The sequence below is a fragment of the Canis aureus genome, chromosome 3 (assembly GCF_053574225.1).
Source record: "Canis aureus isolate CA01 chromosome 3, VMU_Caureus_v.1.0, whole genome shotgun sequence".
Classification (NCBI taxonomy): domain Eukaryota; kingdom Metazoa; phylum Chordata; class Mammalia; order Carnivora; family Canidae; genus Canis; species Canis aureus.
The window spans coordinates 40,861,831-40,885,956 of NC_135613.1; the positions used below are offsets into that span (position 1 = coordinate 40,861,831).

The 24,126-nt window shown below is 36.8% G+C and overlaps 1 protein-coding gene across 8 annotated transcripts in view; it reads left to right on the forward strand.

Moving 5' to 3' along the window:
• The window catches only part of PATJ (PATJ crumbs cell polarity complex component), a 354,601-nt gene that overhangs the window by 100,824 nt on the left and 229,651 nt on the right, over positions 1 to 24,126 (forward strand). For all 8 annotated transcript variants that reach the window (XM_077892030.1, XM_077892027.1, XM_077892033.1 and 5 more), the window contains exons 18-22: positions 1,352 to 1,561; positions 7,341 to 7,460; positions 9,237 to 9,632; positions 15,692 to 15,815; positions 21,254 to 21,428. In XM_077892030.1, coding sequence (XP_077748156.1) covers positions 1,352 to 1,561; positions 7,341 to 7,460; positions 9,237 to 9,632; positions 15,692 to 15,815; positions 21,254 to 21,428 — 1,025 coding nt within the window. The remainder of the gene's footprint in view (positions 1 to 1,351; positions 1,562 to 7,340; positions 7,461 to 9,236; positions 9,633 to 15,691; positions 15,816 to 21,253; positions 21,429 to 24,126) is intronic.

Genomic DNA, 24,126 nt, shown 5'->3' on the forward strand with positions numbered 1-24,126 from the left:
GTCATATTTTTTTTTAAGATTTTATTTATTTATCCATGAGAGACACAGAGAGAGGCAGTGACGTAGGCAGAGGGAGAAGCAGGCTCCCCACGGAGTCCCGATGTGGTGCTTGATCCTGAGACCCCCGGAATCATGCCCTGAGCTAAAGGCAGATGCTCAACCCCAATTCCATAGTCTTCTGATTCTAACACAAAGCATGACCATTTCTCTCTAATTTGTTGGGAAGGGTTCAACAGTGGTAAAATCTCATGTTACTACATCTTGCCTTTGTGGAACAGTATGTGCATAATGAAACAATAAGAAGAAAATAGACAGAAAAACAAGTGTTACGACTGTGATTTGATTATTTTCTCTCCCCTTTACTAAATTTGAGGCTTAGTAATTGTACCATTATTTAATGTGGAGCAAGTGGCAGAGCATGGTGGTCAAGAGTAAGGACTTAGGAGCCTGACTGGGTAAGTTTGAATCCTAGCTCTGCCACTTACCACATGGGTAATCTTGGCAAGTTTCCTCAACTTTCTAAGTGATAGTTCCCTCATCTGCAGAAACAGACAAGTAGTAATAAAACACTTAAAATAGAGCTTGACACATAGTGAGTGCTATATATCAGTGTCTAATAAAATAAAAAATAATGGGCTATAAATTGATTCTTATTAGCCAAATGTATTTATTGAATGTCAACATTATCTTCAGTGCTACTTAAGAAAAATAGGGCTCTCTCAGTGGATGGCAGTTATTTTCACGTTGGTTTTGTTCATGAAGGAACACTCATTTTCTTGTATTGGAACAGTTCTCACCTAGGGGTCCCTATGCCATGTTACAATTTATATATTATAAATTATATTATTTTTAAACTTCTTTTTGCATACAGTAGACTATTGCATGGATTTCATATCTTTTTTGAACTCCATTGATTTAGCAAGAGGATTTTACAGTGGTGGAATACATAAAAATGAAGCATCATTTACCATAGTATACTTCTCCTAGAGCCTACTTACTATCCAAGAGCAGACTTGTCTTTGGTCCCTAATATGACTATGCTTGAGGATATCAGAGAATATTGCTCAACTGTCACCAGACTTCTTATGGTCCAACAAATATCAGTCACTGAAAGTTTAAAGAAGTATGTACTTGAACCCTTTTAGACATGTAACTGAAATTAAGATTATGCTCCCACCTTGATGTAAGCTGATACTTATGTGGATATGTAGAGTGATATTGTAGTAGATTTTGACTTCTTTGGAAGAATTTCACCAGAATGCTGGATACCTAATGTAAATAGTTAAATGAGGTTCATGAGTCTATGTGTTTTCAGAAACTGACTTATTTTTCTTCTTGACTTGATCCTTAGGACCCTTTAGATCCCACAAGGTCAGTGATTGTGATCCGCTCCCTGGTGGCAAATGGTGTTGCAGAAAAAGGGGGAGAGCTGTTACCTGGAGACCGTCTGGTCTCAGTTAATGAATATTGTTTGGAAAACACCACACTTGCTGAAGCTGTTGAAGTGTTGAAAGCTGTGCCACCAGGCATTGTACACCTTGGCGTCTGTAAGCCTTTGGTGGTAAGTGTTCAATTTTGTTAATATAAGATGTGATAATAGTGTAATAGTTAAGAATGGATTTTGGAGACAAATGCACCTGGTTTTGAATCCCTGTTCCACTGCTTAATCTGTGTGTGTCCTAATATAAATTTCTTATTTCCTTGACTTAAAAAATTAAAAACACAATGTCTATCTCATAAGGTTTTGGGGACTAAAGATTATATTCATCAAGTGCTTACATATTATATAAATAGTAGCTGCTAACATTAATAGTCCTACTACCTACCACTTTTACTACTATTTTTATCTTCGTGATTTTAACACAGATTTGTAAGTTCTCATCACATCCCTTATTATGTAAATTAAAATAAGTCTATGCATTTTAACTTTCACTTGGGAATGATGTTGAAATGGCATGACAAGTTGAAATCCAGTTAACTATATCATTTTAACCATAGGCAATGAGATATTAATATGCTTTTCTGTCCATCAAAGTGCCTCATAACCCCTAGCATCTAGCATTCTATGTGGTCAAACCATCTTGAAGTTCTCTTACTGCTTAATCTTATGTACTGGGTCAAATTAATGTTTAAGACTGAGGGTTGCACTACAATTAGGGTGCTTTTAAGGTTCCTCAATGCAACAAAATACTTGATGATGATAATTTGCAAGGAGTATGAAAATACTGAGTGTTTATTGTATGTCAGTATTTTAAAACCTTTACATGTATTAACTAACTTAATCCTTCTGGCAACTTTAAGAAGTGGTCCTTTTGTTAGCCTCATTACAGATGAGAGCCCATCAAGATACAGAATTGAGCAATTTATCCAAGGGGATGTAATGAGTCAGGGCAGAGTTGGAATATAAATTCAAGTGGCTTCAGACTCTCTGCTCTTAGCCACAGTGCTAAATATTTAACTCGTTGCAAAACAGATAGATGGTCCTAGTAGAGTACTAGACTGGATTTCAAGAAACCTGGATTCTGTTTCTGGCTTTCCTATGAGCTAGCCTAATGGGTTTCAATGCAAAGGTATATAATATATATAAGAATCACTTGGGAGATGGTTAATATGTAGTTTCCCAGGTCCTACCCTCAGATTCTCATCTAGTAATTGTATGTGTTATTTAGGGATCTGCCTCTTCAGTGAGTCACTCATGTAATTTTGATGCAGAATTTCATATTTTGAGAAACATTCTGTTAGTAATTTGATAATAGGTATACCACTTTTCTTCTCTGAGCCTATTTTTTCATCTCTGAAAAGACTGAACAAGATTAGAGGACTCCTAAAATCTTTCTAAACTCTAAGATTTTTTTATTCTATGAAATAATATATACTATATGAATATGTCAACATACTACATATGTCTATATATATAGGTAGATATAGATAAATGTGTTCATTTATAGATATATAGATATATTGATATAAATAGATGCCTGTGTTACACAGAGTATTTATGCATTGGGGAACTCAACATGGCCTTCATGAATTCCCCATAGAAATCCCAGTATGTTTATACTATCAGACACTCTAAATATTTCAAAATGGAGTATAATAGCTAATTAAGTTCTTAACTTTGTATTCTATATTTGGTGTATGGGTATTGCCATAGTCAACATGAGACACCATGAGATGCCTGGTTTGATTTCTGGACAAATTAAGTTATGAGGAGAAACTTGATATTTTTATGGGGATCTCATCTTCTTGTTATTTTGGTTGTGGGGGAAATTTTGTCTAGATTTTCCCTGATGATAACTTGCCTGATTATTTGGGCTGCTAGAGGAAATCCCAAACTATTTTATGTCCTGAAGGACTTAACCACCATGATTTTACTCTGAAGCAGTTTAGGGAAGTGTCAGGTGGTATAAAAAAAAAAAAAAAAAAAAAAAAAACAGAGCTTAGTTACTAGCTGGGTGTAGATTCCTGTGCTATTTCTGGCAGATGTAGAGCTGCAGAGACGTCAGGATATCAGAGCCACATTATGAAAGGGTTTTGGAATGTAGTAATTGTGAGGTGGACCTTTGCATAGGCTTCCCTCAGTGAGTAGAAGATTTCCAGGATACTTGGGGAATGGGGAGCCACAAAAGAGATGAAAACAAAGGTCACTTTCAGGACTGTATAAAATTCTTAGTGGAATTACCACTAATTCCTTTTTTAACATCTGGGTGCCTTTAGCAAAACTGTTTGCTCCTGAACTGTAAATAGTGGTGCATGGATCTTCTCTGTGGTCTCTGTCTCTCTTGTGGTCCACTTGGTGGCCAGTTATCTGATCACATAATATTTACTGAGCATTCATTCAGTCCTCTGTGGAAGTGGGGTGGAAAGTGTGAAGAAGGTGGCCCAAAATCAGCTCAGGCCAGAAAGACTATGAATGTATAAAAGTTAGGAGAACCCAATTTTTTATTAAGTCGTATATTACATAGATTATACATTGCCTATATAATGTATTTCATAATATACATTTTTACATTAACATTACATTAATGGGGCTTATCTTCTCTTTTCTGCAAATTAATATCAAATATACCAGATCTGAAAAATGAATGAACGACTTTAAAAACTGCTTTGCATCTTCAAAACTAATAGGTCAGAACTGGCAATGGAGTTGTTGAGCCAGACAGCCATGGGTTTTTTGCTTAGTTCTGTGATTTGTAAGGCTGTGTGCCCTTGGGCCAGTTATTGAACCTCACCAGCTCCCACGTTTTTGTGTAATAAGATGGGGATTGCATGGCATGGTATTTGAGATCCCAGGCCCTTAGAGCCAGACAGCTAGGGTTCAAATTCTGGGTGTGTAACTGATTAATAATGTAACTTTTTGCTGATCTGTAAAGTGGGTTTAATAAGAATACCTACTTCTTAGGATGTATATTAACATAGTAAATGAATTGACTATTTAAAATGTTTAAACCTATGCCTGGCACATGGTTCCATAAATAGTAGCCTAGGACTGCTATTGAGCTGGTAAGTACTAGAATGGCTGTACCTTTTCTGATGGCAAGTGACTGCACTATACCATTGTTAAACATTTTGAATACTATCTATCCTCTGTATGATGATACGTTTCTTTTTTTTTTTTTTTTAAGATTTATTTATCTTAGCGTGAGGGAAGGAGGGGGCTGGGGAGAAGGTGAGAATCTCAGGTAGACTCCATGCCAAGCATGGAGGCTGACTTGGGGCTCAGTCCCACGACCCTGAAATCATGATCTGAGCCAAAACCAAGAGTTGTACACTCAGCTAACTGAGCCACACAGACACCCCTAAACTGATACATTTCTTAATATTAAGGTCCTTTTATGATAAAGTGATTTTTTTTTAATTTAAGGGATATATTTTTAAGATTTTATTTATTTATTCATGAGAAACACAGAGAGAGAGAGGCAGAGACACAGGCAGAGGGAGAAGCAGGCTCCATGCAGGGAGCCCGATGTGGGACTCGATCCTGGACCCTGGGATCACACCCTGAGCCAAAGGCAGACGCTTAACTGCTGAGCTACCCAGGCGTCTAAAGGGATACTTTTTTTTTTTTTTTACATAGTAGGTCTCTTTATTTAGTCAAGTCTTCTTTTACAGTTTTCTCCTTAAATGTGTTGTGCAAATATTTTTTAGTTTAATTCTGAAATACTTTATTGGTTTTTCCCTCCATTTGTGAATGATATCTTGTTTTCTATTACATTTTTAAATTAGCTATTGCTAATTTAAAGGTAATGATACAGACTTTGTAATTTGATCTTATATCTGACAACCTGTGAAAGTCTAATTTGTGCTTCTGTTGAGTTTTTTCTTTTTAAAGTTTATTTGTTTGTTTTTCATCATGGTGAGTGTACTCTTTAATCTCTTTCATCTATTTCCTCCCTCCCTCCACACTGGTAACCATCAGTTTGTTCTCTATAGTTAAGAGTCTATTTCTTGGTTTGTCTTTTTTTTTCCCCTTTGCTCATTTGTTTTGTTTTTTTTCCACACATGAGTGAGATCATATGGTATTTATCTTTCTCTGATTGACTTATTTCACTTAGCATTATACTCTTTAGTTTTACTCATGTCTCAAATGGCAAGGTTTCATTGTTTTTTTTTTTTAATGGCTGAATAATATTCCATTGTCTGTATATTCACCACACCTTTATCCATTCATCTATTGATGGACATTTGAGCTGCTTGCTTCCATAATTTGGCTATTATAAATAATGTTGCAGTAAATATAAGGGTGCATATATCTTTTCAAATTAGTGTTTTCATATTCTTCAAGTAAATATCCAGTTGCTACATCATATGATATTCTTCAAGTAAATATCCAGTTGCTACATCATATGATATTTCTATTTTTAACTTTTTGGGAAACCAAAAACATACTGTTTTCTATAGTGCCTGCATCAGTTTACATTTCTACCAGCAGTGCATGAGGCTTCCTTTTTCTGCACAGTTCCACCAACACTTGTTCTTTTTTGTACTTTTGATTTCAGCCATTCTGATAGGTGTGAGGTGGTATCGCATTGTAGGGTTTCTTTTTTTTTTATTCAATCTCATTGTAGTTTTGATTTGCATTTCCCTGATGATGACTGATGATGAACATCTTTTCATGTGTGTTGTATCAATTCTTTATGTATTTTGGATACTAACCCTTTACTGGATATGCCATTTTTTTAAAGATGTTATTTATTTATTCATGAGAGGCAGAGACATAGGCAGAGGGAGAAGCAGGCTCCCCACAGGGAGCCTGATGCAGGGCTCAATTTCATGACTCCTGGATCACAACCTGAGCCAAAGGCAGATGCTCAACCACTGAGCCACCCTGGTGCCCCTGGATATGTCATTTGTAAACACCTTCTTCTATTCTTTAGGTGGCTTTTAATTTTATTGATTGTTTCTCTTGCTGTACACAAACTTTTTATTTTGATGTAGTCCTGATAGTTTATTTTTGCTTTTATTTCCCTTGCCTTAGGAGACATATCTAGAGAGAGATTACTCTCTGTGCTCTTTTCAAGGACTTTTATGGTTTCAAGTCTTACATTTAGGTCTTTAATCCATTTTGAGTTTATTTTTGTGTGTGGTGAAAGTGGTCCAGTTTCTTTCTTTTGCATGTAGTTTAAGGAATACTTAAAAAGAAAAAAAATGTTTGAGAAGCTTTGATCCAAATATGACTTTCTTTTTAATTTTTTAAAGAAGAGTTTGTTCTAATAAAATAATTTGCATAAATTTTATTGTTTCTTGCACTTAATGGAAAGATGAGAATTAATTTGAAGAGAATTCAAAACTAAAGTATTTTCTTGATTATAAAAGTACTTCCTGTGGTTGCTGTAGGCAGGGAGTGGTAGGCAAGATGGATGAAGGTGGTCAGAAGGTACAAACTTCCAGTCTTGAGGTAAATAAGTCCTGGGGATGCAATGTACACCACGGTGTCTCTAACAATACCATATTATATACTTGAAAGATGCAGATATAACTAAATTTATTGTGATAAGTTTTTTTAAATATTTTATTTTTTTGAGAGAGAGCAGGAACCAGGGGAGGGGCAGAGGGAGATGGAGAAGCAGACTCCCCACTAAGCAGGGAGCCTGACATGGGGCTCAATTCCAAGACTCTGAGATCATGACCTGAGTTGAAGGCAGATGTTTAACCGGCTGAGCCACCAAGGTGCCCCTTATGTGATAATTTTGTAATATATACATAACATCTAATTATTTTGTACACATAACTAATACGTATAATGTTATATGTCAGTTATTTTAATAAAAATAGCCTCATGGTTGACAAAAAACATGTCTTCAATTTTGCTAAAAAATAAAAATTGTTTCTGTTTTCAGGATAATGATAAAGAGGAGGAAAGTCATTATATTTTACATTCAAACAATAATGAAGACGAGACTGAACTTTCAGAAACAATTCATGATATAAATTCATCTTTAATACTTGAAGCACCCAAGGTATGTAGTAAACTGATTTCCTATTTGAATGGTTTGCCATGAGCTAGTGTTTCTATAAAGAAGACAAAAGCTTGTTCCCAATCTTGGCTAAAGAGACACAAATTAAATTATACTCCTCTTTTATTTATTTTTTTTAATGAACTTTTTTCCCCATTGTGTCACATTGGCTTCATAAATAACATAGGCCAGATATAAGGCATTTTCAAAGCACAAACAAACCTTATTTTATACCACTAATACACTCTTAAAATTTTGAGGGTAGAACACAATGTTCAAAAATAGACTTGCATTTAAAATCCTGTAGAAAACAGAGCTATACTAAAGGACTTCTTGCTGAATACGTTCTAAAGAAAAGAGTTATTTAGTCAAAACTCTTCTTTATGCTTTAATTTTAGAAAGTATATTTTGAAGCTTTTCTTTTTTTATTAAAATGAATTGTGCTTTTTTTGCTCCTTGAAAATAGAGTATGGTACTACTTTACTTGATAATAACTATCTGGTGATATTCTTTGCATAATTTATTGACAGCACTGATACTGATACTTCTTTCTATACTATACATTGTGGGGAGTTTTTTTTGGTGTAGACAGTTTTTGTTAAAATTTCATAAGTGTATGACATCTTCAAATATACTCCGTAAACACACCTTTTAAAAAAATGAACTAGCTTGCAGTATTTGATGCACTATAATAATTTAAAGATGGAAAAGTAATAGATTCATTTCATGAATTTACATGTGGTAATATTTATTAATTTATTAAGATTTTATTTACTTATTCATGAGACAGAGAGAGAGAGAGGCACAGAGACACAGGCAGAGGGAGAAGCAGGCTGCCTGCGAGGAGCCTGATGTGGGACTTAATCCCAGTACCTTGGGATCATGACCTGAGCGAAAGGCAGACAGACGCTTAACCACTGAGCCACCCAGGTGTCCCACATTTGGTAATATTTAATGAGTAGGTCTTCAAATAAGAAATGTCACTGATCTCTCAGTGGCATTGGGCCTTTTTGTGCTCAGCATTCTGAGGATCTCCAGGGTTAGGTTAGAGGCTCAGGAAATCCATATAATCCTCAGGTGTTACCTAAGCACTCGGCAAAATTTCTGCACATGTATGACTATTTTCAGTTGTATGTACTTCTAATTAGTGAAATATAAATTAATTAAAAAGCATACTATATTCATTCCTTTTTACTATGTAATTTCAGTACAGATGGAAAGAATACATTTCTGTTACAGGCATATTATAAGATAGTCATACTCAAAGTAGTTGAGACATACATCCCATATCCTTTATAGAGAATGCATTTTGATCATTTCAATAGTCATAATTTCTTTTGAGTTACATAAGCTTGAAAATCCATACTATTTACATCTTTGTTTTCTTAGAAAATAGTATGATGTGTGTCTATATTTATGTACTACTTCTGTATGAGATGCATGAGTTCGATGTTCAGTGTAGCAGTTTGACAAAATTCCTATTTCTGATTGAGAATTTTCAGGTGGTTAATGTATAACACACCTTTTGGAATAATTATTCACCTTGCCAAGGGCAGATTTCTGCTACTTACTGTTTGTCCCTTTCTTTGCTTTGAGGGTTGAGGGAGAGTGAGCTTTTATTTCTCCTCCTTTGTAATGGAGAGCTGTTGGAGTTAACTGTGCCTAGGCATAGAATGTAGTCATTGCGGTTATGTCAGGGGTTAACTTTTCCAGTTAATGTGTAGAGTGCTACTCTAAGGCAGGTGGAGTTAAAATTGTTTTTGCAACTTTTATTTACAGGGATTTAGAGATGAACCCTATTATAAGGAGGAACTTGTAGATGAGCCATTCCTGGATCTGGGAAAGGCTTTCCAGTCCCAACAAAAAGAGATAGACAACAGCAAGGAGGCCTGGGAGATGCAAGAATTTCTACCTCCTAGATTGCAGGAGATGGGGGAAGAGAGAGAGATGCTTGTTGATGAAGAATGTGACCTATATCAAGATCACTTTCAGTCGATGGACTTGTATCCCTCGTCACACCTTCAAGAGGCTGCTCCTGTTTCCTCTGTAAAGGAACTTCACTTTGGCACACAGTGGTTACATGACAGTGAACCACCTGAGCTTCAAGAAGCAAGATCCATGATGAATATGTATTCCCAGGAGACACAGCAATATGCCTATAGCACTGAAAACATGGTAAGGGATCAGAACAGATCGTCCATATCCCTACCCCTTCTTTTCCCCTTCCTCCCTCTTCCCTCTTCCTAAGTCCTGTAACTTTCAAAAAACCAAAATGTAATGGAAAATGTAATTTTTGTAATTAATCGTTTTTCTGAGTTGTACCATACGGTGTAATGCTGTAAGTATAAATTAATCTTTTCTTATACAACTTTTAGAGTCAGTAAGCTGCAGTTGCCTTTTGTAGTGGTTTCTAGCCTTGTTTTTTAGTGATCTGTTTCTCCAGATTGTCCATTTCAAAGAAAAGTTCTTTTGCCATTTGTGATTTTTTTATTCCCTCAGAGACACACACCTCTATATTTCTCACATTGTGTATTTGTATTTATCAGGGAAAATCAAGGCAAAATATGTCTTGCTTATCCATACTATTCTCTGTGTTATATATGATACTAAATCAAAGGACCCTGAATTCTTAAAAATTATCTTTATGTTTGTGATACTGCCTATTTTCAACTTGGCAGGAAAGCATTATATTTCAGTAGGTTTGCCCTTCTCTTAGATCACCAATAAACTGTATAAAATTACAGTTAACTAGCTACTGATTGGAGTCCTTCATCAGGGACATTTTTTAGTGTTTTAGTTTTGTTTGTTCATTTCGTATCCCAGATTAACTTCTAGTGAATGAAAAGAAATTTATTATGTTAGGGATGTTTCTTTTTTAAGAGAGGGAGAGAGGGGAGGATGGGGCAGAGGGAGAAGGAGAGAGAGAATCTTAAGCAGTGCTGAGCACCACATGGGGCTCCATCTCACGATCCTGAGATCCTGACCTGAACAGAAATCAAGAGTCGGACACGTTTAAAGATTGAGTCACTGAAGCACCTCGAGGGATATTTTTAAAAGGCCACTTAACGGTATGTTTAGGTCCAGCACAATACTCCCCTCACAGAGGTCAGCAACTTTCCTGCAGTGCTCTGAGGAGAGTGCTTTTCTTTACTCTCTCCCGGGCCCGCAGGGCTGGTTTCTTTGCTCTCCTCTGTCAGACTTTTTTCCCCTTTTGCAAATGCTGTGGGTCATTCTGCTGTGCAAGAGGCTGTACTAGCTGTATTTATGGAACACAAGAGGATTAGCAGACTCTGGGCAGTCTACCAGAGAACAGATGTTCTGGGATTATGTGAATAATGCCTGGGTGTGGGAAGAGGTAACAAAGAATCACCTGATATGTTGCCATTGATGCTTTCTTTCCTTGCCCAGTCCCATTCCTGTATCTGTAAGCACGTGAACCCAAACAGAATATTAGTTATTGGAGCAAATTCTAACTACAGATTAGTGAATATTCATAAATACTCACTTGTTATAGCTTTCTTATATAAAAAGAAAATTTTCTATTTTTCCAAATATAAAGCAACCTGAAATAGAGGCCCATTTCAATACATAAACTTTTAGGGTTCCAGATGAAGTCATTAAAGGTATGTTCACAGTATTTACTTTATAAATTTACACATTCATATTTTTAAAACTGTCAAATGTTAAATTTTTTTGCCTATTCCCACATTTAATGACTTAAATTTATTCAGATTCTTTCAACACATATCTGTGTCCATAAATACATTATCACTAGAATCACCTTTTGGTCATTTAACAAAGCTTTCCGAATATACCATCTTAATTTTCATCAAAATTGTTTGAGATACAGTAATTTTTGAATCCATAATATCAGAATTTTATCCTGATCTTGAGTACTCATTTGCATAACAATAGACTTTACAAGAATTCCCTTTGTAAGCACATAATGATAATCTTCACAATAGAACTACTTACTCTGTTGTTTGTTAGAGTGCTATTTAAAAAGCTTGTTTATAACAACATTCAGTGCTCACAATTTGAAAGACATGCATCCTAATTACTAAGTCTGTTAAATTTCCTTGCTTCCTTCATATTTTCCATTACTAATTCTGTGCAGTTACCTTTGTAAGCTCCCTAAAAGGGCACTGATTAAAATTGTTTCAGTCCCACGGGCACTTGGGTGGTTTAGTCAGTTAAACATCCAGCTCTTGGTTTTAGCTCAGGTCATGATCTCAGGATTGTGAGATCGAGCCTCACATGGGGCTCCATGTCAGACTCTGTGCTGGGTGTGGAGCCTGGTTGGGATGCTTTCTCTCCCCTCTGCGCCCCACCCCCCAATTGCACACACACTCTCTCTCCTTTTTTTTTTTTTTAAAGATTTTATTTATTTGACAGCAAGAGTGTGCACAAGCAAGGGGAGTGGCAGGCTGAAGGAGAAGCAGTCTCCCCCCCGAGCAGGGGCCCAACAAGGGACTCAATCCCAGGACCCTGGGATCATGACCTAAGCCTAAGGCAGACACTTAACCGACTGAGCTACCCAGGCACTTACACACTCTGTCTTAAAATAGTTTTAGCTTTCATGTGTCTTGTCTGCAGAATATTTTATTCTATTTAAATAATTATAAGTTCTTGTTTGGGGCATTAATTATTTTCCTTTCTTCCTGAACTCCACACAGTATAAAGGAGGAAAATTTTTTCTTTTACCCCCATTGGTTCTCTGGCTGGGGCCTTGGAAATTCAGCTGATAAAAGATTAACAAAAGAAAAACAATTTATTAACAAGTGTGGCATGCACTTTTGCAAGAGAAACTCATTGATGACTGACTCAAAGGGGTAGTTAGAACTTGGGCTCACATAGCATCTTAACAAAGAAGAGTAAACTTATAGAGAAGTGACCAGACAAGGAAAAAGGGGCTTAGACTTTAGGATCAGAGCTGTAGGAAGGTAAATATAAGGGGAAAATTGATGGAAGATAATGGTTGTTTTAATAAGATTTGTTATGTATGTTCCTCTTGCTGCCGTCTCTGAGCTGAAGAAAACTTAGAGTCATTTCTGGTGATTAACAGTCAGGGGAAGATAGCTTTTCTGTACATACTATTTCTCATTTGTCTCCCTCTCAGGATAATCCTTCTTCCAAAGTGGCATATTTTTGATAGAATGGTCTGATTCTCTGTAACAGTTACACACGTAAGATCAGGATGGGCTTGAATCTTTTTTTTGCTTCCTCAGAAATGAACTCATGTGATGAAAATTTGTTATCTAATATTACAAGCCTTGGGTAGATTTTTAAAACATTTGAATACCATACAAATATGTAATTCTCAATACTCCTTTAGAGAGTGCCCTCCAGAGGGTAGAGTAACATTATCACTTCTGTCTTCATTATAATATCCATTTTGGACTACAGATATAGCTGTATTTGTGGAGCGCAAATAGTTCCTGACTACTTTACCATTGTCTGCTACTCTCTTACTCTATTTTAATTGAAGGACAAAACTATCAAGATTTATAGATCTGGTTCTTTATTTTAGTTGTAGTAAAATACACATTGCAGTAGCCCCTCCCACCCCCCACCCCCCATGGCCCATCTATGGTTTGACTTTACCAGTTTCAATTATCTGTAGTCAACTGAGGTCTGGAAGCAAATGATCCTCCTCCTGACATATTGCCAGAAGCTAACACATGCCTGCATCATTCACATCACTATGTCTTATCACTTAGGCATTTTATCATCTCACATCATCATCATAAAAAGAAGGGTGAGTACAGTACAATGAGATATTTCAAGAGAGAAAGAGATCACATTTACCTAACTCTTATTATAATATGTTATTATTGTTCTATTTTATTATTAGTTATCATTGTAATCTTTTACTGTGCTTAATTTATAACTTTATCATAGGTATGTATAGGAAAAAATAGTACATACAGGGTTTGAGACTATCCTTGGTTTCAGGCATCTACTGGGAGTCTTGGGATGTATCCCTCACAGATAAGGAGGGGCTACTGTACATTAAATTTACCATTTTAACGATTTCTTGGTTTACGGTTCCAGTAGCATTAAATCACTTGCATTATTATACAACCATTATCATCATCCATCTCCAAAACTTTTTCATCTTTCCAGATTGAAAGTCTATACCCATTAAACAGTAACTATCCATTCTCTCCCTTCTCTCATCCCCTGGCAAACAACCACAGTTCCACTTTCTTTCTCTAAGAATTTGACTACTTTAGGCACCTCATGTAAGTGGAATCATACATTATTTGTCCTTTTGTATGAGGCTTATTTCATTTAGCATGATGCCTTCAAGGTTCATCCACATTGTAGCCTGTGTTGGGATTTTCCCCTTTATCTTATTTTTATTTTTATTTTTTAAAAGATTTTATTTATTTATTCATGAGAGACACACAGAAAGAGGCAAAGACATAGGCAGAGGGAGAGGCAGGCTCCCTGTGGGAAGCCTGATGTGGGACTTGATTCCAGAACCCTGGGATCATGACCTGAGCCAAAGGCAGACGCTCAACCACTGAGCCTCCCAGGTGCCTAATTTTGTCCCTTTATAAGGCTGAATAATATTCTATTATATACCACAGTTTGTTTACCCATTCATCAGCTGATGAACACCTGGATTGTTTCTACCTTTGGCTACTGTGAATAATGCTGTTGTAAACACTGATATAAAGTATCTGTTCAAATCATTGTTTTAATATTTTGGGGAACCCCCATCCTATTTTCCACAGTAGCTGCATCATTTTGTATTCCCACCAGTAATGCACCAATTTTCCAATTTTTCCACATGCCTGGCAATACTTGTTTCGTATTTTGTTTTTTAAATAAGTGCAAAATAGTATCTTATTGCAGTCTTAATTTGCATTTTCTGAATTATTACTATTAGGAAAGGTTGAGTTACTTTTCATGTGCTCATCAAACATCTTCATATATTCTCTGGAGAAGTGTACAAGTTTTTTTTGCCTCTTTTCAAAAGATCTGAGTCTTACCTGAGGATTATTTATTTAACACTAATTAAATAAAACACTTATTTTCTTCTCTATTTAGAAAAACTCATTTTCCTAAAGAGCTAATCCTTTGTATTGAAATTCAGATTCAGATACCAATTCTCTTTTCCTCAGTTACATAATTGCCATTAACATTTTTTTAAGTCCAAAATTGTTTAAAATTTCTTCTGGCAAGTACTAAGTACTAAGTACTCTTCCTTCACTCCCTTCTCTAAGAAATTATTTTATTCTAGGCAGCTAGGTAGTTGTATCTCCTTTCTCACCCCAATTTAATATTTGAGTTGAATTCTGTGTTCTGTAGGCACCATTAGATATCTGATAGAGTTCTATACTTAGCTATATTCATAATCTATAGAAAAAGCTAGCAGTATTTGGCACATCAGCTTATGAGACATCCTTCTCTTACCATTGAAGTCTGACCAATATAATGTTAATGAAAACAATGGACCATGTAAAAGATGTCATCACCTTCTTTGTTTTGAATGATCTAAATTTCCAACAGTAGAGAATAACAGTATTATTCATCTTAAATGAATTGAAATATATCCCTCTAGTGGCCCTGATGTTGCCATTTAATTTTATGCTTATAAAAGTTTGTAAAATATCATAATAAAATATTTTAGTGAAGATTGTATGTCTGGAGATTATAACTTTCAGAAACCATAAAGACAGTTATCAAAGGAAGGCAAGCAGAAAATGCAAAAATCGTTGATTGTGCTTAGCTGTAGGTTTTAAGTGTGGGTAACTGGTGTTCACCAGGTAGATAAAAGTGGTAGGGAGGGTGAAGCAAGAACTTATAGCTGTGAAAATCCACCAGGTGTTTTGAGATTGTCAGTGAAGCTACTGAGATTGTGATCCAATGTGATCCATGAGTTATTATGTATCAGCCATTAACTTTGCTTGATTGGATAGATCTTTATTATTATACCTTTGTGATCATTTACTTAAATCTACTTATTAATGTTTATCAAACAAATTTTTTGTTAAAAAATTCAGTGTTTGCAAACAAAACCAAACCAGATTTTATTAGCTTGTAGCCTTGCAGATATTAAGTTACCAGCATTTGTTATTTGTTATAACAGTATAAACCGTTACTGAGAAGGCCTGATTTCAGGGCAGTTTTCTGCTGTCATTGTTATCTGGTTTGAACAACATTACAATGTTCCTCACTTTATCACAAAGTACTAATGCATTTCTGTCTTTCTTCCTCTCAAGATAAAAGAAAATTTTGGCATCGATTCCCTACCCTCCATCCCCTCATCTGAAGGAAACAGTCAACAAGGCAGATTTGATGATCTGGAAAATCTTAATTCATTAACAAAAAGCAGTCTGGATTTAGGTTTGTGGTTTTTGTTTCTCATAAGCACAAATTACATTATTTTGCAATCTTTCAGTTTTATTTTTATATACTATAACTCTTACTGTCATATTTTTATTCATTATGATGCAAATTTAAATCTGTTTATTAATCTGCTTCAGTAAATCTAGAATAAATGTGGCTTATATGTCAATAAAGAACTTTCAGATTCTATTTCCTGAGAGGGCTGTATTTTCAGTGCTTGATTTTGCTTTTTATGAGCAGTATGGATTAAAACTAAAACTAGTACCTTATATGTTAAAACTGAAATAAGTCTCTGCTAATATATATTAAAATCTCTGATGCCATTAAGTGATACTGTTAGCTCATTGAATGGGGTTGTTAAATATTAATAAAGAGAGGCATATTTTAAACATTTATGAACATTTTTATAGCCATATATTATGGTCAATTTTGGTACATTAATAACTTAGTTTCCATTAAAGAATCCTAAAAGTATAATGCCTCTCCTTGCCTACCCCCAATATTGATTCTTATATAATTTTGAAAACTTGACTTTGAAAAATAATTTTTCTTTATCCAATACTGAAATATTGAAGGTTGTTAGATTATTAAGATCCCTAGGTGAGACAGTTAAGTTCTTTCATAGCACTGGGATTTATAGAGCCATTGTTCAGGATTTATGCTGTCCTTCACGTGTTATGACTCTGCTTATAGGAAAAATCTTTCTCTTTGGGCACTTCTCATGTTGTATGCCCCAGTCTTTCTCTTTGGGCCCTTCTCATGACTCTGTAGGAGTCAGTGTACTGTGGAAGGTTATGTAATAGTTTCTATGAATTCATTCTGTTGAATAATATCTTAAGAATGGAATACTTGCTAAAGATCGAAGTCATTTGGGAGCACCTGAGGGGCTCAGTTGGTTAAGCATCTGACTCCTGATTTTGGCTCAGGCCATGATGGTCAGGATCATGAGATCAAGCCTGGCATCGGGCTCTGCGCTGAGTGTGTAGCCTGCTTAAGATTCTCAATCTCTCACTCACCTTCTGCCCCCCTCCCATCCCCTCTTGCTTACTCTCTCAGAAGAACAAACATAAAAGATTGAAATCATCTATGAGATGATAACAATTGTCAAATCCTTGTGAGTCAAAACACAGCATGGATAGTTTATTTTGAATATCTAAGATTAGATGAGTTTATCCTGTGTTTCATGATAGATAACCAGTTGTGACTAGGATAAAAATGGGACTTTTCCCCCTTACTAAGTGTCCCATTATACTGGTTTTGAAAAATTTAGTACATCTCTATAGTCCTCTAACTAAGTACTTGGAGAAGATTTATGGCACAAATGAAATAATAATTGAATTAATAGCCATATCTGTTTGATTGCCGTTGATACTTTATAGCAATGCCATTACTATTTTGGACCAAGTAATTCTTCGCTTTGGAGACCTGACCTGTATATCGTAGAATGTTTAGCAGCTTCCCTGCTTTCTAACCCTGATGCCAGTGGTACTCACATTCCCAGTCATGATCAAAATCAAATGTCTCCGGACATTGCCAGATGTACCCAGGGAGCAAAATTGCAGAGAATTGCTTCCTGCTCTATACTGTCAGGATTGAAAGGACAGACTGGTTGGACGGGGTGGGTGTTTGTGGGGAGGAGCTGTGGAGTTGGGAAGAAGACAGAGAAGGTAGTCCCTCTTGAGCTCTACTCTGTATTATCTAAGTGATTCCAAGTTATTTCCTCTGACTTCTGCTGCCTATATAAGTTTCTTAGGGCGGCTGTAACAAGTTGTCACGAACTTGGTGGGTTAAAACAACAGAAACTATTTCTCTCACGGTTCTCAAGACCCGAAGTCCTAAATCAAGGTGCTGTGCTCCCTCTGAAGCTGTTAGGGGAAAATCTGTTTTGTTTTGTTTTGTTTTGTTTTTCCTCCTCTGGCTTCTGGCAGCTCATGGCTGCATCACTGTCATATGTGCCTCTGTCTTCCTATGGCAGCCCTCTCTTTTCTTTTCCCTGTGTCTTTTCTTCATTGTCTCTTATAAGGACATCTGTCATTGGATTTAGGGCCCACTTGGGTAATCCAGGATGGTCTCATCTCACGATACTTACTTATATCTGCAAAGACTTTTTTTTTTTTCCCAAATAAGGTTACATTCATAGGTTTTGTGGCTTGGGTCTATCTTTAGAGAGGTCCCCAATGTGCCCACTACACTGCCTTAATCTAATACTTTGCAAAGCCCTGGGAATTCAATTTTTAGAGATTCTAGTTTCAGGAATACAGTTAGACTTATATATCTTAGGTCTGCCCTCACTAGAAAAGCATTCATAGCCACATGCTTTTAGGAAAATTGTTTGAAAGCCTCTAGAATGCTGTGCGGCAGGGATGACTATTTGGGTTAATGCTAACTGTGGGTAGGCTAAGAAATTATTAATACAGAGTCGATACAGATTTCAGCAGCATATATATTGAATTAATTCTACTCAAAATTTGATTTTGCTCTTGAGATCTTGTCCAGCAAACAGCTGATGGTTTCAGTCCCAGGTCTCTGTACTAAGCAGGTACACCAGGCAATCCCTCAGGCTTCTCCAAACCTCTCTGTTTCCTGAATTATAAAATGAAAGGTTTGAGCTAAGTGTACTCTGAGCCCTCTTTTAAATCTGTGACTCTTTGATCACTTTATTAGTAACAGACAATTTTAGATTTATCTCTGAACAATGAAATTTCTTTTTCCAAACAATTAGTTTAAAAATTATTTTTAAGAACCTTATGTGTAAAGTGCTATTCTTAACCCTATACTCACTCAATTCAACATTATGTATCCTCTTTGAGCCTCTATTCTTCATGAGCTATGAAACCAGCCCATAAATTAGGATAATTAATAAGGAAAAGCATACAAGATAAATTCCAATCAATAATTCATTTAGTGAAAAAAAAAATTCATTTAGTGTACAAGTTTTCAGAAAGTTTCAGACAGAAAGTAGTTCTATTTCCTAATCTTTGACTGCCCCTGCCTAGATGGTGCCTCAGGGAAGCTTGGATCAATCTGTTGTCGCACCCAAAAGTCAGGCACACATACTCATTTGTATGCCTAGCTCTTACTATAAACTAGGCTTCTAGAGGGTGAGGCTTGTATCTGATTGTGTTACCATGGTAGGTGCTCAAGAAATATTTGTTGAATGAGAAAGGGAAATGCTACTTATGTGTGGTTATTCAACAGCATTGCAATCCCAAGGCTTCCCCGCTCCCTACACTCACCCCCCCCTACCCCCACCCCCCGCCCTATGGCCAAGTTATATAACAGCCCACCCTCCTCTCTACTTGCATTCTTCTTGCCTTTATTCTGTTGACCATAATGTGCTTGCACCTCACCAAGTATAAACCTTTTGAAAATTTCCTCCATTCCTCTGCTGTAAACATTAACCTCCATTTGTCCACGACCTTTTTTTTTTTTTTTAACTTTGTTTTTCTAACCTTTGTGCTTCTGTTACGGCCCTTACCTAACACCTGTGTAGGCCCTCAAGGACTCTATTTGTTTTATGGCTTCTGGGTATTGCAGTGCACTTGGTGAACAGCTCTGTAAGGCATGTGTTAAGCACTGTGACAGAAATGTGTACCTGAGCACCAGCCCCAGGGGTCCTTGGAGGAGGAATGGAGCAGAGGGCACGGGCAGCCTCGTTGTGGAACAATGAAAAGTTTGAAACAGACCACGGCAGCCTGTGAAACCCAATGCCGTAATTTAGAGGTCTGCTTTTACCAGCATCTGTGGCTGGGAAACTGCTCCGCAAATAGAGCCGGTTCCCTCTTCCTGACACGGGTGTTTAGCCATTCTGACCAGAATCGAGTCCCACCCCTGGTATATCCTCAGTAGGAAGGAGGCAGACCTAGGCAAAGCTACAACTTTGAGGCGATGATATGGAATAGAGTGCTTTGCAGGAGTATAGGCCCCAGTGGACAGGAGTCAAGGGTACACGGGGATGAGGGACAGGCTCTGAGACTTCCTGTAACACCACCTAAGCCTTACAGTTACTTTCACCTGCTCTTCAGAGTCTGTTGCATTACCGACTGATTAGATTCTGATTCCCAGGTTTCTAGGCAAGTTAAAAGGAGTAGTAGTGAATTTACTAGGATATTTGTTCATTATGAAGAAATGGAAAGAGTTTGGGTGATGCTTATAGGAAAAATTCTAGGACAATATCTTTAGCTCTTAAAAATCATTTCTGATTTTCTGAGAAACCAGAGCTCCAAGAAATACTATGAATGTATGGATTTAAGGAAGGCATGTAAGGGCAATTCATCATATTTGAATAATATGCTAAAGAAAGGTTGGCTGGGGCAGCCCCTGTTGCTCAGCGGTTTAGCGCCACCTTCGGCCTGGGGCATGATTCTGGAGACCGGGGATCGAGTCCCGTGTCGGCTACCTGCATGGAGCCTGCTTCTCCCTCTGCCTGTGTCTCTGCCTCTCTCTCACTCTCCTCTCTGTATTCTCATGAATAAATAAATAAAATCTTTTTAAAAAAATAAAGAAAGGTTGGCTGAGAATAGATTAGATTACAGTAGATTACTGGGGTGTATCCTAAGGGTGATGAATGGACCCATGCCAATATGGGTGCAGGTCTCTATATGCTATAGGACTCGATGCACAACTAACTCTGCCCTAGTCCTTTTTTCAGTAAATGGGGAAATGACACTGATGGCAAGTCAGGTAAATTTGCACATTCCAGTTTGCAAAATTACTTAGCCTGAGTTTCTCTATCTATAGAAAAGTTGCTGGTATCTTTTCTAACTCATAGTTTGATATGAGAATTAAATGAGGTAACAAATGTAAATGACTTCTGACATTTGTAAACACAGCTCCCTTTTTTTAGAATTTTTTTTTTTTAATACAAAGCTCCCTTAAAAATGTGTTTTCTTAACATGATAAGCCCTGGGTGATGTATGGAGTTGTCTAATCACTATATTGTATGCCTGAGTCTAATGTAACACTGTATGTTAACTGTACAGAAATTAAATTAAAAAAATTTTTAAATGTGTTTTTATTTGGTTATTTTTATTCTGTGGAATTTTTTTTTTAAATAACTGAAGTGTAGGACTACCTACATTTGGGACAACTTAGGTTGAGAAGGGAAAATGTATAGTGAGATTAAGAACACAATTATTAAGGGGTTTTTTTTGATAAAATATTTATGTTGCTAAAATGTCATCTTTTCCGTGAGGCCATATGTAAAATTGTAACTCTCTTGCACTGAGCAATCCCTATCCCCCTTCCTTGCTTCATTTTTCACCATACTACTTGTCACCATCTGACATATTAAACATTTTACTTATTCAGGTTAGTATAAATAAGATTCCTACCTGGAAGGGCTTGTGCCTGGTGGATGCCCATAACTATTGAACAAATGAAGGATGAATGAAAGAAGCATCTTGTATTCACTATCATCTGGGTTTGCTCTTTAGGCATGATGATTCCAAATGATGTCCAAGGTCCTGGTATGCTTGTTGAACTCCCTGCTGTGGCTCAAAGAAGGGAGCAAGAAGATTTACCCTTATACCAGCTCCCCAGGACCCGAGTTGTTTCCAAGGCCTCAGCATACACAGGAGCATCATCTTCTAGATATACTGCTGGTGCATGGTATGATACCATTTATCTTTGTTTTCACATTATAAAGTAGTTTTTGATCTTATTTTTTTAAAAAGCATGATTATGGTGGAACATTGGAAAATGGAGAAAATATGAATAAAATTGAATATTAGACAATTAGTATGAGAATTTCACATACTTAAAATTGAGCCATATATATAATTTTGTATTCCTGCAGTTGTGTAGAAAATGTACTACATAGAATATATGTTAGAAAATAAAAGGTTAATTAAGAGTTTATTTTAATGTAAGCGAGACATATGGACAAATTAAGGACAGAATGGATTTAGAGTTAGAGAATTTGATGGAACTGGTGACTGATTACGTGTTATGGTGAGATGACATAGTTAAGGATAACTTGTGTTTCTGGTGTGGGACAATAAATGGATTGTGGCATCTTAAATTCTTTTATATATATAGGAGCAAAGGAAGCAACCTAAGTGTCCATTGATGGATAGATGGATGGATAAAGAAGTCATGGTATTGGGGTGCCTGGTGGGTGGCTTAGTTGGTTAAGCATCTGTGTTCAGTTCAGGTCATGATCCTTGGGGTCCTGGGATTGAGCCCCACATCAGGCTCTCTGCTCAATGGGGAATCTGCTTCTCTCTCTCTGTGCTCATTTGCTCTCTCACTCTCTCTCAAATAAATAAATAAAATCTTAAGAAAAAAAAAAAAGAAATGGTCTGTATACAATGGAATATTACTCAGCCATTAAAAGAATGCAGTATTGCCATTTTCAACAGCATGGATAGACATAGAGGATATTATGCTAAATGAGATAGGTCAGACAGTGAAACACAAATACCATATGATTTCACTTGTGGCATCTACAAAACAAAACAAATAAATGAACAAAGAAACTGTCTTGTAAAAAGAACAAAGTAATAGTTGCTAGAGAGGAGAGGGAAGAGGGATGGGTGAAATAGGTGAAGAGGATTAAGAGGTACAGACTTCCAGTTATAAAATAAATAAGTCATGGGGATAAGTACAGCATAAGGAATATAGTTAATAATATGATAATTTTTATGGTGACAGATGGTAGCTACACTTATGGTGAGCTTTTCACAGTATATTTATACACCTAAAACTAATATAACATCGTATGTTATACTTCAGTTTAAAAAATGTTTATAGGAGCATGAACAGGTTCAAAGGGAAAATGAATTTGGTTTGGGACATGAGGGTTCCGCAAAGTGAAGTGGAATCAATTATATGTGTGATACTGGGGGTTAATGTTGAGGTCTATCCTGATGTGGATAATTGGGATCAAGATCAAATGTAGGTGAAACTGTTGGACTTGAATAGTCATCCAGAGTAAGGTCAAATAATAAGAGTATAGGGCCAAAATTGTAGTCCTGCAAAGCAGCAATCTTACAGGTATAAATGGAGGAAGAAAATAGTGAAGTGGAATGAACAAAACGTTGGAGGAAATTGATGAATTTAGTGATAGGCATAGAAACCAGGAAGATATTTGTTTTTTAAGGTTTATTTTAGAGAATGTGTGTGTGCAAGCAAGGGGAAGAGCAGAGGGAAAGGGAGGCAGAGAATCCTCAAGCAGACTCCCTGCAGAATACAGATCACTCCCTGTATGACTCTAAGATCATGACCTGAGCTGAAATCAAGAGTCAGGCGCTCAACTGACTGAGCCACCCAGGCACTCCCAGAGAGGAGAACATTTTAACAGAGGTCATCACAGACCATCATTATATGCTTCAGAGAGATCAGAGCAGATAAAACAGAATACTTTGCATGGGGTTTGGCTACACAGATGCCCTTGGTAAGCACAGAACAATTTTAGTAAAGTAAAAATTAGCAGTGGGTTGAGAATTGAATAGGTCTGAAATTAGGCGCAGTAAGACCAGTGTTTTCAGAATCCTGGTCATGAAGAGAGACTGATTTAATGCATATTACCTACATAGCTAGAGGGTTTTACTAGATTGAGGTAAAGGAGAACAGGTTATACATATATAACTACATATATATTATGTGTGTGTGCATGCATGTGTGTCTTTCTGTGAAAGATCTAGCAAAGGCTAGAAAGGTGGTGATCAAATACAGTCGCTGGAGAGGGTAGAAGGAGAGAAGGACGTTGCGCACCTTAGAGAGGTTTATTGAAATTTCTTTCCTTTGGGAAGAAGTTTACCTCACTCACAGAGACAGGTGCCAGGAATGAAAGGGAAAGTACAGGTAGAGTGCTATTTGTGTCCTGTGGGACACAAGAGAGCTTTTATTTTTTATGTTTTTTGTCATTTAGGTGGAGGTTATTTTAAAACAGTGATGAGGTGGTGGTAACATGAGCATTAAAAGGAGAGGTGTCAGGGGTCCCTGGATGGCTCAGTGACTGAGCATCTGCCTTTGGCTCGGGTTGTGATCCCAGAGGCCTGGGATCGAGTCCCGCATCAGGTTCCCCATAGGGAGCCCTTTGCCTGTTTCTCTGCCTCTCTTTGTGTCTCTCATGAATAAATAAATAAAATCTTAAAAAAAAAAAAAAAAGGAGAGGTGTCAGAGTAGGGATTCATTTTTGAAACAAGGGTAGGAGAGTAACAGCCTAGTGGAGGAAGGGAGTTCAGAAAAATTTTGGCTCCCCTTTTCCAACTTGCCAGAGTAAGACGGTGTGCATCACTCACTGGTGTGATATCTGTGGCAGAGAACCAGAAGCTGTAGGAAGAACAGAAGATGTTGAGAGAAC